At 35.0% G+C, this 16,561-nt stretch overlaps 2 protein-coding genes across 2 annotated transcripts in view; both read left to right on the forward strand.

The window, feature by feature from the left end:
- The window catches only part of LOC117630218 (lysosomal Pro-X carboxypeptidase-like), an 11,146-nt gene extending 865 nt beyond the window's left edge, over positions 1–10,281 (forward strand). The window contains exons 2-11 of the mRNA XM_034362964.1: positions 5,298–5,325; positions 5,653–6,125; positions 6,276–6,462; positions 6,574–6,710; positions 6,811–6,923; positions 7,354–7,597; positions 9,198–9,353; positions 9,474–9,553; positions 9,634–9,683; positions 10,078–10,281. Of these exons, the coding sequence (XP_034218855.1) occupies positions 5,298–5,325; positions 5,653–6,125; positions 6,276–6,462; positions 6,574–6,710; positions 6,811–6,923; positions 7,354–7,597; positions 9,198–9,353; positions 9,474–9,553; positions 9,634–9,683; positions 10,078–10,217 (1,608 nt within the window). The 3' untranslated portion in view covers positions 10,218–10,281. The remainder of the gene's footprint in view (positions 1–5,297; positions 5,326–5,652; positions 6,126–6,275; positions 6,463–6,573; positions 6,711–6,810; positions 6,924–7,353; positions 7,598–9,197; positions 9,354–9,473; positions 9,554–9,633; positions 9,684–10,077) is intronic.
- Positions 10,282–12,919: 2,638 nt separating this feature from the next.
- Positions 12,920–16,247, forward strand: LOC117629591. The gene is given in 8 exon segments (XM_034362120.1): positions 12,920–13,192; positions 13,343–13,383; positions 13,481–13,544; positions 13,825–13,836; positions 13,838–14,020; positions 14,909–14,980; positions 15,681–15,856; positions 15,962–16,247. Coding segments are annotated over 8 exon segments (804 nt in total). The 5' UTR covers positions 12,920–13,054; the 3' UTR covers positions 16,080–16,247.
- Positions 16,248–16,561: the final 314 nt, after the last annotated feature.

The following is a 16,561-nucleotide window of genomic DNA, read 5'->3' on the forward strand; positions in this document are numbered from 1 at the left end:
TTCTTGAAATTTAAGTGCTCTTCTCCCCCTTGAGAGGGGGGAGGGGGAGTGAAAGGGATATGTTTATTGACCTATCCCAATTACCTTGACCTATCCCAATTACCTTGACATATTTCCATGAAGATGTTGCTTATTTCTTGACTCCGACGACCCCTTCTCTTCAAGGGGAGAGGAGGATTGAAGAGAAGTTGTGTCTGAGTGAATTAGTTAAAGTTTATATGGAAGAATTTATTGTTGCCATTGTCTCTACTGCCGTGTTCACAGGGTTTCTGTGTTCTGCCTTATCTACAGCCGTGCTCACAGGGTTTCTGTATTCTGCCTTATCTACAGCTGTGCTCACAGGGTTTCTGTGTTTTGCTATGTGCCCTATTTTTTAGGGTTTGCTCTTGTGTTTCCGCTGTGAACTTTGTTTTAGTTTGTCACTGGTTTCACTCGTGGTTGATTAAAAGATCTTCTATACAATTGGTGCTTCTCAAGTATGGTGTCCTGTGACTCGCTTGTCAAGTTGGGCCTGCGAAATATCTTTGCCCAACTTGAGGGGGAGTGTTGGCGAGTCCTTATTTCATTAGAATTTTGGTTACTTACCAATTATATTTTGTCCTATTGTAATAGATATTATTTTATTTAGTGTTATGGGGGTTGATGATTTTTTCAACCCTCATGGAGGTAGCACCACCGACTCATTCTCTCATTCTCCACCAACCATCGTTGAGTTGAGTGCCCAGATGGCTCCGCTCCTACAGATGCAGACTTTGACCCCGAACCCGATCCAGACCCCGACTCCGACCCCGACCCCGACTTCGAAGACGACCCCGACCTCAACTCCGAAGACGACCCCGACCTCGACTTCGAAGACGACCCCGACCCCGACCCCGACCCCGACTCCGAAGACGACCTCGACCCCGACTCCGAAGACGACCCCGACTCGACTCCGAAGACGACGCCGACCCAGAATTTTTCTCTGATTCAGACCCTGATCCTGATTTCGACTCCGACTCTGGCCTCGACTCAGCCTCAGATTCCGATCCCAATTCCTACTCAACCTGTATCCTATGCATCTTCCGCTGCACAGATTATGACTTCTCGACTAACAACCCCGACACATGGACCAGATTGCGCATTTTGTGAAATCCGAGGATCAATTGGCGGATGTTTTGACAAAGACGATTTCCAGTAAAGCATTCCACAATTCACTAGATCAGTTGGGCATTGGCGACATCTATGCACCAACGTGAGGGGGAGTGTTGGCGTGACTTGTGGATATTGACTTACTTTCCTTACACACCAAGAATTCCTATTATAATTGTAATTGATTTACTTTAATTCCTGATTTCCTACTGCAAATAGATTTAGGAATTTATTATTTACTTGCCCATTCAGGTTTCGTTGTATTATAAATATGACCTCCTACAAGGAGAAGAATACATAGAAAATTCCCACAAACAAATATTCTCTCATAGTTTTCATATTTTAGCAAAAACTACTTGCACAAATTACAAGTTATCTTTGTAGCGAATTGTTTGTACTCATAAGCTACTTAGTCATTGCAGACCATGACATAAATTTGTTTCACTAATCGCAATATATACACTAATTATCTTAAATGTAGTGGTATTTATCTTCTTAGTGTTAATAGGTTCAAATTTGAATTCCAGTTCGCTCAATCATTCCCAACAACAAAAACTTTCAATGTTTTCAAGTTCAACTTTGTCTTTCGATATCGAAGAAATAACGAAATTGATATCTAACTAAAAGAATTATTTAGAAAAACAAAACCAATTAAGAATCTAAAATATATTTAACAGTACATATATTTGACTCGAAATTGAACATGAAGTTGAAACAACTAGGCATTTTTTCTTTTACCCAACTTTGCTTCCCAACTTACCATGAGTATTTTCGCACTGGGTTTTACACATTGTTGTTTTTTAATGTAATGGTGTGTTACACCTTATCATGTGCTCATGTGACTTGGGATAGTAGTATTTTGGTTTTCTTTTCCTTTCTAAATTTGTGAACTCTCTTTTGAAAATTATATGCTATCACTAGATTGGAAGTAATAGTTCCGGAGAACTAGCAAGAAATTATACCCGGCCGGTTCATTTAATTTTGATTATTAGTTGTATTAAAGATTTTTTCAATAGTTCCATCTACCATTATTATTTGGTTGTCATTGGCATTGCAAGAGGTTTTCAGATTTTATTAAACCAAAAACAAATGAGGAGGAATGCGGGGTGGAGAGAGAGAAGAGATATTGAAGATTGAAAGAAGCTGAGGTTTCATTCCAAAATTAATTGGTAATGGGAGAATAACAGAAGTCCTAAACTATGATTGTTAATTTAATTTTCACTTTTGATCCAACAAATAGGTCACGCAAAAATATAGGCTATTCAGACTCATCCATTCTTCTTGCATATTTTTCTTCATGTTTTGGGGGAAAAGGGCAAAAGGGGGGGTGCACAAGAGGTGAGGACAAACCAGTAACCGCGAGACACCTGCGTGTGGTATAAATTATAATACAACAAGTGCGACAGTACCACCTTCAAACCTCTCGAGGGGCAATTTGGTCAACGCTGGAATTCTACACGCGGGGCATCGGCGTTTCTTTGTTTAACCGCACGGGGGAAAAACACCGGGTAAAGACCCCTAACCTTTTTACCCGATAAATCAACCGGGTTTGGGTTTAGGGTTTAAGTATCGCGTGTATTTCCCAGCACCACACCCCCAAGTTAAAGTCGACGTTCCTCCGCATCCAATATAAAGGGCGAAAAAGTTTTTGTAGCAGTCGATGTGGGACATTTTGGCTGCGAATATCTCAGGAGAACAGACCAGCTGCCCCCCAAAGGTTCCTTCAGCAAACGAAGTGCCCATAGGAATGTTTAATTGCCTAATTAACTAGACGCATACACGATTAATAAATGTTCTAGATGGGTTTTTCTATGTGGAATATTTGATACTATAAATATTCTGAAGAAAATGTGGTTAGTCCACTCGTTAAAAAAATTTTGTTCCGTTCTTGATAATATATTTGACGATAATACAAGAATGCCAAACAAACTGTCTAATGTCTAGACTGGAAATTAATTACATCAATTGGATGTTTAATTAGATAACTATTTAATTAAATAATGATTTGTACGCAATTGACCCCAAATTGTTTTTAAAATTTTTCCCTCTCCCATAAGTTAATCCTAGAATATTCCAACATTATTTGAAAAAATGATTGCGATAGACCTTTTCTGTGTAGTTGCTTTGATTGGGTCAAGTTACTATATTCAGATAACCTTTGTTGTTGCTTTCAACTTATACATTAATTAACTGACTAACTAACCGACAAGTATATCCTTTTTAACTTACTATTGCTTTAAAATAATCTTACTCCTCATTTACTGGAGTGTAGTATGGAAGCTACGCAACTGTTTAAAAGATTTTGGATCCTTTTTCAATTTTCAATTTTTTCAATATATAAAATGATTTATGTGGTAGGCTCAACAGTCCTACATGCTTCCACGTCACCGGATAAAAATTATTTACATATTATGCACAAAAAATGCTAAATATAAAGGAATGTATCGAAAATGTCTCACATTAAACGATGAAAACATTGCAACAATGATATCTTGAATTTCTCCACTAACTAATTTTAAGTTAAATGCTCACATTCTAATACAACCAAAACAAGCTCCAACACTCTGGTTTTCATGTTTGGCTTGTTGGGAGGACACTGGAGGTGGTGTTATTTATCTTCACAATTTTTCTAATGGATATTAGCTCATCGTTTGACTTGTTTTGTCTTATACATAAATGCTTATAATTAGTTTGAGGAACTTCTAGAAGTTCTTACAGAATTCTTTATTTGAAGATTGTAATTGTATTTTATCAAGTGTTGCTAAACGAATCCTAAAATTAACCAAATATACTCTATAATCTAAGTACATTTTAATATTTAAATCGAAATATAAAATTAACTAAATACACCTTATTTTAACTATCAAAAATACCTTCGGTACACCCTAATACACCAATTCACCTCTCCAGCATAAGTTTTTTCAATGCCCCATTTGCTTTTTCTTGGCCTCCCTCTATATTGAAAGCTGACCGAACCTAATGCAAAACATATATTAGTGTTCACAATTTGAAGATTCTTCTGCTTTTGAATTGCTAGCAATACCTGGAAAACATCTAAGCAGTAACTAAGGATGGACATTAATTCCCAATTAAAAAGCTTTATCAAGTATGAAACAGTCAAAGATCATTCAAGAGAATCAAGTCCATTACCCAGAAATCCAACACTGAAAATGAACAAGTTGAATGGACAAAATGCTAAGCATGGATTTAGTAACCTGCTACACAAAAAATGAACAAAAATCCAGAACTCCCTTGAAGCCATGACAACCCAGGAACACCCAGCATATACAATTTTTATTTTAAAAAATGTAAAATAAAAAAGAGAAAAAAAAAAAAAAAAAAAAACCAAACTTTAGTCCATCCCTCATTCTGATTTGAACTCAAAGTTGGATTGGAAATACACAAGGGACCCTATAAACTTGGAAACTATCCTAAAGCAGATTCCTGACGATTTCCAGGAGATTTAATAACTTGATTTCCGGTGATTTTTAAAAACTAATGATTTGGTAAATCGTGGCTTTCGAAGAATAAAAAAAAATTCTGAAATAGATGGTTCTAGTCATTTGATTAGGGTTTAATATGGTAAATAGGATATTAAAATTACATTTGTTTCACAATTTAATATACAATTTTTGGTCATTTTCTATTAAGGTAAATTAGTAATTCAATAAATAGTTGGGTTATAGAGTGTATTTGATTAATTTTAGAGTTCGTTGAGCAGCGCTCATAATATATCGTTAACTTTTATATTAAAAAATATTAAAATTAAAATGATATTAATTTTGTGGATTCCTGAAAATTTCTTCCTAAAATCCAGACTTCTAATGAGGAAACTAATTTCTACAATAATTTGCAAATTTCTTGTTCTCAAAAGAGTTACATTAACGGACTTGACTCTAATTTCCCATGTGATTCCATGGACTATCATTAACTTTTCCCTTCTTGCATACAAGTTTTTTTTCTTCTTCTTTTTTCTTTGCTTTATTTATTTATTTATTTATTTATTTATACAAGCAATATTCTATTTTGAAAAATACTTTCCTTCTTATTAAGTAAGTAAGAGTTACTACATTCTTGCAATAGCAGTGTTACATATGTGCAAAAAAATTTCTCTCTGTGTTTTTGATGAAATATTTTTGCATATGTGTTAAACTGTGATTTGCATGAAGGGGGATCTCATTAGCCGTAAAGAGACAAGTAATATCCTTCTACTTTAATCTAATCTAATCTAAACTATGAGAAGATGAATTTGAACTCAAGTACAGACTATATAAAGCACATCCGCTATAGCCAACTTCTATGCTTTCTTTCCTTTTATTAAATTGTAAACAGGGTGATTATTTTTGTAATTAAATATTGTTGCCAGTCAGGACACCGATTTTCGCCGGCCATTAGAAATATACTTCTTTGATTTTTGACTAGTCAAAACAGCGACATATTCTCTTCTATTCTTGTTGACCAAAATAAAATAATAATTCTCTTCCATTCTTTGATATCTCATAGTCTATATATAACCGTCGTTAGTTCCAGCTCTGAAAACACACAACTCAAACTCTCCAGTAGCATTTTGCTACAAACTTAACCTACTCATGTCTTTACTTCAATGCCTTGTGCTAATTGTTTCTCTCTCTATCAAAACCTCAGTTTCTTCTGCACACCTGAATATCCCACGGCTGAGTCCAAATGGAGGAACATTTTTCCGCAGAAATTATTTTGCACACGACCAGCAGAAAACTATGTCTGCTGCTGATCCAATTAATGATTTTGAAACATTTTATTATAACCAAACACTTGACCATTTCAACTTCAGGCCTGATAGCTTCAATACTTTTCAACAAAGATATTTGATCAATTTCAAGCATTGGGGTGGCTCTAATGTTAGTGCACCAATATTTGCTTACCTTGGCGAAGAAGACGCAATTGATGTTGATCTCTCTATTATTGGCTTTCTGAACGAGAACGCCCATCAGTTCCAAGCTCTCCAGATATTTATAGAGGTATGTATGTCGCATACCGATAGACGTAAATATTCATATATATTCATATATATATATATATAGGAAAATGTTCTCTTGCCAGATAAACGCTAATTAGGATGAATTCTTGTACGTTACTTTGTTTTGAGACTTTTATTTTTCTCATTCTAGCACCGGTACTATGGGAAATCAGTCCCATTCGGATCAAGAGAAGAGGCATTTCAAAATGCAGACACTCTTGGGTACTTCAACTCAGCCCAAGCGCTAGCAGATTATGCAGAGGTCCTCATTCACGTAAAGAAGAAACTCCATGCTCAGCATTCTCCGGTGATTGTTATCGGGGCATCGTATGGTGGAAGTGAGTGATTCCATACCCATCTCTGCATATACGATTGATTATAAGTATCCAGAAAGTTTTTGTCCATGTTTTTAATTATTTTTCCTTTCTCATTTTGTATTTTTGATGCAGTGCTTGCTTCATGGTTTCGGCTAAAGTACCCCCATGTTGCTCTAGGAGCTCTAGCCTCATCAGCTCCAATTCTTTACTTTGATAACATTGTTCCCCCGGAGGATGGATATTATTCAATTGTTACCAAAGATTTTAGGGTAATATATTTCCCTTTTGTTCACCCGTTTGTCTTAGCATCAATATTTTATTTAATTAAAAAAAAACTCTTAATTACTATTTATTGGCATGCACGTGTAGGAAGCGAGTGAGACTTGCTACCAAACTATAAAGAAGTCGTGGTCTGAAATTGATGCAATTGCTTCTCAGCCTGAAGGCCTCTCATTTCTTAGTGAGAAATTTCACACTTGCAGGTAGCTGCTCACAGAGCTAGCCTTTCCGTTATGGGATGATGATTAACATAATCATAACAGCTAGCTAATTCTGATGATTATAGGAGTTATTCTACTTAATCAAGAAATTCCACGCTTGCATACGTAGCCCTCTCGATTCTTTATTTTTTTAATTTGTCATTTTCATGTTGGCATTTAAACAATTATAGTAGTTAATTCTAATGTTTAAGTCTTTTCTCTTTTGTTTTATTGTCATTTACATAATAACAAGAGTTAATTCTAAAGATTAATCTGTCATTACTCTTTCGTTTGCTTGTTGCATAGGATATTTATACATAAGGACGAAAGTTAGGATTTAAGGTTCAAACTCCTACGACATCTTGTTAGTATATGTAAAAAAATAACGAGAGTTAATTCTAACTATTATTGTCATTACCCTTTTCTTTTCTAGGCCCTTGAAGAAATCGTCCGAGCTGAAGAACTACTTGGATAATTTGTATTGTAACGCAGCTCAATACAATAGTCCACCAAGTTATCCAGTCACTGTTGTATGTGGGGCCATTGATGGAGCTTCTCATGGAAATGATACTTTAAGCAAAATATTTGCTGGTGTTGTTGCGTACAGAGGAAACAAGTCATGCTATGTTAACGAACCCAAAAATAAATCCGAAACAGATGTAGGGTGGAGATGGCAGGTAATTAATTATAACTATTCACATAACTTGTCACCTTATCTTAATTATTGATATGAATTTTCCTAATTATGATCTACTTAAAAAGTATTAACAATGGTCACGATGACAATTACCAAATTATTTAATTTAAGTTCAACCCTATATATCATTTATATAAACAATTGTGTTCCATAAAATGGAATATATTCCTTTAGCCAGCAGAGTTGTGAATACGTAACTTTGCTCATGCGCAACTCTGTATAAACCAAACCGAATACACGATGCATATGTTTTGGAAAGTGTATGTTCTTAATGTTGATTGTGGGAACGGTCCACTTGATAACATCTAGATGACATCACATTGACTTGCACGCATGCTAGCTAGGTTGCTTACAAGTTACATATTTTATTAAGTCACCATTCAAAAGGAATATTGCCTTTTCTTTTATACATGTTGCTTGAAATTTGTTGCAATATCTACAAGCCAAGTTTTATATATTGAGATATATATATATATATACAGTCATCATTTTTTAGAATACAGGGTTCAAGAGATTTGTGGTCACTTACCGTTGGATGTAAATTTAATGATTCACTCACTTTTGCACTCCTTTTTAAAAACATTTTTAAACTATTAGATTAATATCCAACTGTGGGTGAGCACAATCTCTTGGACTCCTATGGTATAACTCTCAAAATAACTAAAACATAAATTCAATAAACTTAAATATATATATATATAGTATTTTTCCAAACAGAAATTCAACATAATATAAACGAAAACTACGTACTTTCTTATTTTTTCCAAATAATGTTTATTAAATGGTTGAATAGCAAATAACTTGTATGCCACGTCCGTTATATCATGTGGTATACACATGCTTTTATTAAAATATTCTGACATAATCTTATAAAATCCTTTTGACAGAAAAAAAAAACATGTTGTAGAATCCTACTCATTTCCCAACCGTATTTCTCCTCAACTCTCTAATATGAGAGGGTTCGATCCCGTACGTAAATAGTTAGCAAAAAGTTTTTGAGATGAACATCGAAACTTCGTGGGCAATTTATTGAAAGCTTTAACTAATATAATAGGGCCTAGTCCTGATTCAGAATGTCAAATAAAAAGGCGTTTTGAATAAAATCAGAGAATATCTCTAACCGAAGAGTCATAATTGAAAGCAATCCCCTCATAATTTAATTTTTAACAGCTAACACTAGAGCAAAATAGACGTAAGGAAATCGAAAACTATAGTGGTGGATTGTAGCTTCAGCATTTGTGACCATTTACCGCCACTCAAGGCCAAAGTTCTAAATAATCACTCCTCCCATTTGGTCATCTTTGAGACCATATTAAATTGATATACAATAAGTGAGAGTAATTAACTAACAAGATGCATCGTTGTCTTTTGTATTCTCTACTCATTAGAATTTAAGTACATCGACTCGTACCAATTAGTGATTAGTTTAGTGATATTTCTCTTCACACATATTCAGAATATATACATATCTGATAGTTTTTTTTTTTTTTCCGAAATCAAACAAAAAAGAAAAGAAAATGTAGCTTTATTAAATCACACCTTATAATATGGTGATGGCTAATAATTTGTAGTGTATTTAGACATGTAGTGACATGGTGATTCCGATGGCCGGCGTCAGCAACGACAGCATGTTTCCAGCTTACCAATTTGACCTAAAAGACTACATCAAATCCTGCAAGGCACAGTATGGCGTCCCTCCTCGACCTCATTGGGCCGCTACTTACTTTGGAGGCCATGTATGTATCAATCAACTATCTTATAATTATATATATTCTCAAAATCATATCACTCTTCTTCTTTTTCTTCTTCATATTTGAAAATTAATGCTAGCAAAAATTAATTGTGATGCCAAACAGGATATAAAACTAGCACTTGAATGGTTCGCTAGCAACATTATTTTCTCCAATGGGCTAAGAGATCCTTACAGTAGTGGCGGGTAAGCATATGAACATGAATAAACAACTTACGTTATGTTTACTTTACCAAGTTTAACAGTCTGTTTAATTCTCATCGCAGAGTGTTGGAGGACATATCAGACACCGTCGTTGCCGTCCATGCAAAGAATGGTACCTTCCAAATTCTTTATTTTCACAAGGGCTGAATCCGAAAACAAAATGTAACATTTCAAATATGTTGCATTTGAGAAAGTTTTCTCGGGGCAGCTCGTATACATTCTCACACTATCGTTCCACATTATAAAAATATATATATAATTAATAGTCATTGACATTCGTAACAAATGATAAGGTGGCTAAAAACATTATTTGTGCCTAATAGCTAACAATCACGGTTATTTGTACACATTGTGCTATTAGACATCAATAGTGTCTTTACCCACCTCTTCGAATATCAATGACTATAATGTTGTTTTCTTGTATGTAAGGAAAAAAAACCCAAAAAGATAGAGATATAAAATAATTTTTTTAATTTTATAATATGAAATTAAATTGTATTTTGCAGGGTCTCATTGCTTGGATATCCTTAATGCAAACAACATTACTGATCCAGACTGGTTAGTAAACCAGCGGAAAATTGAGGTGAAGATCATTAAACGTTGGATAGCCAAGTACTATGCCGACCTTCAGGCATTTAAAAAATAGATAAGATGTCTCATGGAAACTTGATTAGGGCAAAGATCCTTTGCTAAAGACAGTTAAGGGTGGGCTTGCAGGCCAAAAGTTGTTAATAAGTTGTATGTAATTTTGCATCACCTGTGTTCTCTCTCTCTCTCTCTCTCTCTCTCTCTCTCTCTCTCTCTCTCTCTCTCTCTCGGATGCCCTCAAACTTTGTCTCTAGTATCAATGCCATATCCCATAAGTTTCTGTTGTCTTGTTATTCTTTTACAAGAAATATTATTTTCTCAAAATCTTACCTAGATTTCTAAAGATTCCCACTAAAACATATACACCCTGAAATGGAATTCATGATCAATATCATATGGAGGAAACAATAATTTTGGCATAATATTCTTGAGAATCATTCCTTTATTACCCTTGAAGCACTTTCGTACAAGGACTCCACTCTACCAAATTTTCTATATGGCTGATACTTCATACAGAAATATAGAAATGGTTACTATTTTGGCCAAAATGCAACCACCCAACTGATCTTCAACAAGAAACCCGTCATTATCAATTGGTTTTATTTCTATGGATCACGAACCAAAAAACAAACGAGAGAGTTGGTAAGACAGTAGCTATAGGACACAGACACATTTGGTTTGCTTCTTAGGTGTTTATATTGACTACTCTCTTTTTCATGATCATAAACACAAAGCTACCTCTTCGGTGTTTATATTAGTGTGTATGTCGATGATGTAATTATCACAGTTTGAAATGCCAATGAGATTTCCAAACTTAAGAACTTCCTACAACAGCGATTCAAGCTAAAAGAATTGGGTAATCTCAATTATATTCTTGGGATTGAGGTATCAAGATCAAGAAAAGGGATTTGTTTGAATCAACAGTATGCTTTAGATATTATCAAAGACACGGTTTTATTGATAGCTAAGCCCGAGCCTTTTCTCATGGAAGAAAATTTGAAACTATACAATATTGATGGCAATATTCTGAACAACCCAGCCTATATCTCCATTTGATTCGAAGACTTATATTTATCACCTGGTCGATGTATCCTATTGCCATTCCATAATGAATTACAGTTATGAGATTTTTGTGATTCAAATTGGGCAAAAAGATCAACCACCAGCTATTGTGTGTTTCTTGGTAATACGAAAAAAAAAAAAAAAAAAAAAAAAAACAGCCCTTTGTCTCTAGATCTTCTTCAGAAGTCAGCCAAGTATAGGGTCATGGCTGTAGCCACTTGTGAGTTGCAATGGGTATGATATCTTTTACCAAACTTTGGTATATATCACATTATTTTCCCAGTGTACTTTACTGCGAAAATAAAGCTGCCATGTACATAGCAACAAATCTGATTTATCATGAACTAAACCAAACACATCGAAATCAATTGCCATGTTGTTCATGAGAAAATTCAAGATGGTTCATTACGTACTGCATTGATTTCTTCCAAAGATCAGATTGGAGATATGTTTACAAAGGCATTGGGCAAGGAAGCTTTCCTACAATTAAAAGGAAAGTTGAATCTATTGGACATATATGCTCCAACTTGAGGGGGTGTTTAAATCAAGCTTTAATTGAAGGATGACTTTTTTTTATTGAACTGGGAGTTGTATAATGACTATTATGGAGTGCCAATAACGGTCCCGAAAGTTGCACTAGTCTAAAAATCTTTGTCAGAAAGATGGGATCGACTAGGATGTCCCTCTTAAAGAAAATTAAACCATTGCTTAAATAATTTGAACAATGCACCTTAATGACTTAATGATGTGTTTACTAATTAGAAATTAGAATTCGAATCACGAATTGAATTCCAATTATGAGGATTCATGTGTTTACTTCACATCAATAAATTAAAAAGTAAATGGGGCCCACATAAAATTAAGAATTGAATTCTTAATTTTAGAGAAATTCAATTCTTTAGTGGAAGGTGGTTTTTTTTTTTTTTTTTTTTTTTTTTGGTCAAGGAAAACTCCCTTCATTAAATATGCAAAAACATTACAAGAGTTTGAGGGCTGGTAGAAGCATAAGACATAGGCCCAAAAGATTACAAAACAGAATTTTAATACAAGCAAGGCCCACATACAAATTTTGAAACCAAAACAACCCTAAAACTAAAAAACAAGTTGCAGCCACACCTCCATAGCAAAACAGCCAAGCCACCATTCAAGTCCACACCACCATGAGAGCGTCTCTGGTAACATAGTGAACCAAAAGTACGAATGGAAGATGGGGGTGAACAAGCCACCTGCGCAAAATGCGCTCCCATAATTCTAATTCATGGAGAATTAATTCATTAGGAATTCATCTTTTTTACTCATTATATCCTCACACAATTTTTAAAATTTCAAATTTGTCATCTATTTTAACCCAACAATGAGGATATTTTAGTAATTAGTATCACTCCTACTCCAATTCCATATCGTTTAGTAAACAACTTCAATAGGAATCCGAAATCTACTTTCCTCAATCCATATGGTTTAGTAAACAACTTCAATAAGAATCCGAAATATAATTCTTCTCAATCCAACTCCTCCTCAATTCAATTCCTCCTAATCCGATTACGGATTGGTATGACATAAGTGAAACTTGAAAATTTTGTATTGGGTGCACATGTCAAATTGATGGGTGCAAATAATAAAAATGCATTGCTAACAAGCCCATTATCATACAAGCCCATCACTTTAAGCTGAACCTTGGCCCAAAGCCACGGCTCTGCAAATCACACCATCGCCTGCTTGCTTGCACGCTCGGAGAACTGACGAAATTAAGAACTGCCACTTTGCCAAATTTGTCAAACAGAAAAAACCCTGCAATCTTTGTTTTTGATTTAGGGTTTTTCACAGTGAGATAGAATGAAGCGCGTTACCCGATCTTCTATATATGCTTCTCAAATATTGAGGCCCAAGGAGAACAAGGAGCTGTATCTTCTTCCACCTTCCCAGCATTTCTTAGCTCAAAGAAGCTCCAATCGCTTCTTCGACATTTACCAGGTACCGCCCCCCCCCCCCCCCCCCGGGTCTTTTATTTTATCCCACTGTGCCTCGTTTGAATGCCCAGCGAGTCAAATTTGTAATTTTTTTCCAAATTAGCCAAAACCCAGTGTTGTTAATGGAAATTAGGGAAAACCCATTTGATTGCAGCTTGGAAACAAAGAAGCTATAGAGAAAGAGCGTGCCCGGCTGTAAGTTTTTGGGCCACTTTTTGTTTCTTTTATTTGTGTGTGTGTGTTTTTGGGGCATGTGTCAATATTAATGCATTGTTGCTGTGATTTAGGGCAGTGCAGATGAGTTGAATAGGGGGTATTTTGCTGATATGTCAGAGCTTAAGAAGCATGGTGGGAAGGTAAGGAAACACTGCAATCAACCCACTGAAAATTTGTTATTTTAATGTCATTTTGCATCCGGAGTTCATTTTTGGGTTTCAATGGATTGTTACATTGTCGTGTAGAAGGGGATGCTTTCCTTTTGTCTTTTCAGAATTAGGAATTGAGATGATAAGTAGTACTAACTGATAGTAATATTCTAGTCTCTATGAGGAAGCATTATACTCTTACTTGGTGCACTAAAAAGGATGTTTCTTTTTCTTTTTAAGTTTGAACTATAAACTTTAAGTTTCTGTGCAGATTTCTGTGGCNAAATAAAATCTTAATTCCTGCAACCGTAGCTGTTAAGTTTCCTGACTTAGAAGTGAACTACTCTGATGGCAAAATATCAAAGCTGCCCATTGGCTCCAATGGAAATGGAAATGTGGCAGCTGCCAACAAAGCGGAAATACCCAAGGCATCTTTAGTTTGCCTTTCATTTCGAGCAAGCTCCCAGGTATTTTAATTTAGTTATCATTACAGTATTTTTATACACTTTGAAATGTGCAACCCGTCATGAATTATTTACAATGTTTGACGATTCTTAAAGATGAGTTATACATTCTTATTGTTCATTTTATAATGTGTATGTATGGGAAGTGTCTATCAAAGAGAATTTGGCCAGTAGGACTATGAGGAGAGAAAAGGGAAAGAGGAGGACAGATTTATATTTTATGGAGAAAAAGGAAAGATATAAATGCATTTGACTTACTTATGCTCTTTTGAACATGAAGATTAAAACTGTATGACTTTTGAGAAAGTTCTCCAATAATAACAAGGACAGCAAGATGTATCTAGAAATTGAAATGCAAGTTTTCTGTCCTCGGTGATTGGAAACTGGCTAGTGTCCAGTAAAACCATCGAGCCATGGCAATGCACACCTCCGAAATTGGAATTTGCATTTTTAAGCCTTATAACATAAAATGTACTTTTAAGGGTGACAGATAAGATCAACCACTCAGGTTTGTTTAAGATTTGTCTAGTCCCAGTCTGACCCATTTCATGAATGCATTTGAGTCATCCTTGTGCAGAGTTATAGTAGGGGAAACCACTAGAGCTGCCTTGTAACCATTGATATCCAATTTATTTATTACTTGTTGAAGTGTGTTGTTTACTATTGTCAGAGTGTTGTCATTTTTCAATTGCCCGTTAATCTCCAATCTAGGTAATATTCAAGCTAGATAGCAACGTTGTTGTAGGCATTGTGATTTTTACATGGATGTATTATGTTTGGTTTTTCCTGTGGACTGTATATGGACAGTTAAACTTGTTATGTTACTGCTTCAGCCCTTGTGGTTTTCTGTTACCATTGTTCCTACAAAATAAAGTTCTTTGTCCTTGACAGGGAATGATTCATTCTTGGAGTGCTCCTTTTCTTGATGCTTTTAGTGGTTCAAGGGATGTTCAATTCTATGAGGTACAAGTGGTTTTTATAGATTGTCATCATTGATTCAATTTTCTGCATTCTCTGTTGTAGTTATTTACCCATTTTTTCTTGCCTCTAACAATACTTACATTCTGTAAGTTTAGATATCTCTTTCTGTGCAAAGTTTGATGAACAGTGTGAAGTAAACCTTGTTAATGTGGGTTCATTTAATGGCAAGGTTGACAATAAATTATGTCTTTAAAGTGTTTTTATAACAGCATGCATTTCCTCACTTCAATTTTTCCAGATAAGCATTGTTCCTGTTATATGTATAAAACATGAAGGTTATCATTATTGTGGCCTTTGTATTGTCTTGCTCATTCTCTTTTTTATGTTTGTTAAATGTGGGACTGGCATGCACTCCTCGCCCCTGCCCCCTGCGTGTGGTGGGAAATAAGTGACATTTCTTTTTTCTTTGATGGGGACATTAGGAGGAGCAAGGTCTCTTGTCCACAATCTTGTTTGGGAATGTATTTTTGCCTGTAGTTATTGTTTCTCAACTAAATGGTAGCTTATGCACATGGCATACTTTGTGTGTGTGTGGTTGTATTGTTGGAGAATTGGTTATCACAAGCTTAAGGCACATAAACCTTCTTTTTTCTCATGTTATTCAATAATATATCCATTAAAAATTCCTTTAACCGTTATCACAAGTATCGTACATATAACTTATTAATGAAGCTTTCTTCAGGTGTCATTAATAGACTCGTGGTTCTTATGTCGGAGTCCAATTAAGAAGTTGCTGCTCAGGATTATGAGGAAATCTAAGCATGATGAAAGTAATGAACCTAAAAGGCAAATCGTATATTCGTTTGGTGACCACTACTACTTCAGAAAAGAACTTAAAATACTGAACCTTCTGACCGGGTACAAAAGCTCTCTATTGCCATTGAATTTTATGGTTCTTTGAATTGTTGGCTATAGAATAATTCTCTTGACAAGCTACATTTTGTTCATGTTACCACTTTATAGGTATATATTCCTGCTCGATAAATTTGGTAGAATAAGATGGCAAGGCTCTGGATTGGCTACGGAAGAGGAGTCGTCATCCCTTTTATCTTGCGCAAAACTGCTCTTGGAAGATAAATGAGGCAGTTGAGGCTCTCTACATACATCTTGAGGTGATGCACGAGTTCCAAATTCAAGAATGCTAGATTGTAGCATTTTACCTCATCTCTTATGTGTATTTTGTGTTTAGTTTTAATATATATACTCACATTTGGCTATTGAATGCAATTTTGTTTCTTCTTTAGATCAACTGCCTTTTGTTTTTCGGCTACAAATTTGTTCAACTTATTAGAATCAAATAATAGTGATTTTGTTACAGGAACTCTGACATGCATTCCCAGGGCCTATCGTTTTAATTGTATGGAAATGAAAATACTGAAATAATCCACTGTCCTAAATGACATCGTTTAAGTTTTTGTTTGTTTTTGTTTTGGAGGGGTAGGCCGTGTCAAGAATGACATTGTTTTACAGTTCAGTATTGAGAAATGATATCATTTTTTGGGTACTAAATTATATTTGTGTTCTTATATGGTTCAGTGCTTAAAATTTATGTTGAAAAGGTAA

Source organism: Prunus dulcis, chromosome 6, assembly GCF_902201215.1.
Source record: "Prunus dulcis chromosome 6, ALMONDv2, whole genome shotgun sequence".
NCBI lineage: Eukaryota > Viridiplantae > Streptophyta > Magnoliopsida > Rosales > Rosaceae > Prunus > Prunus dulcis.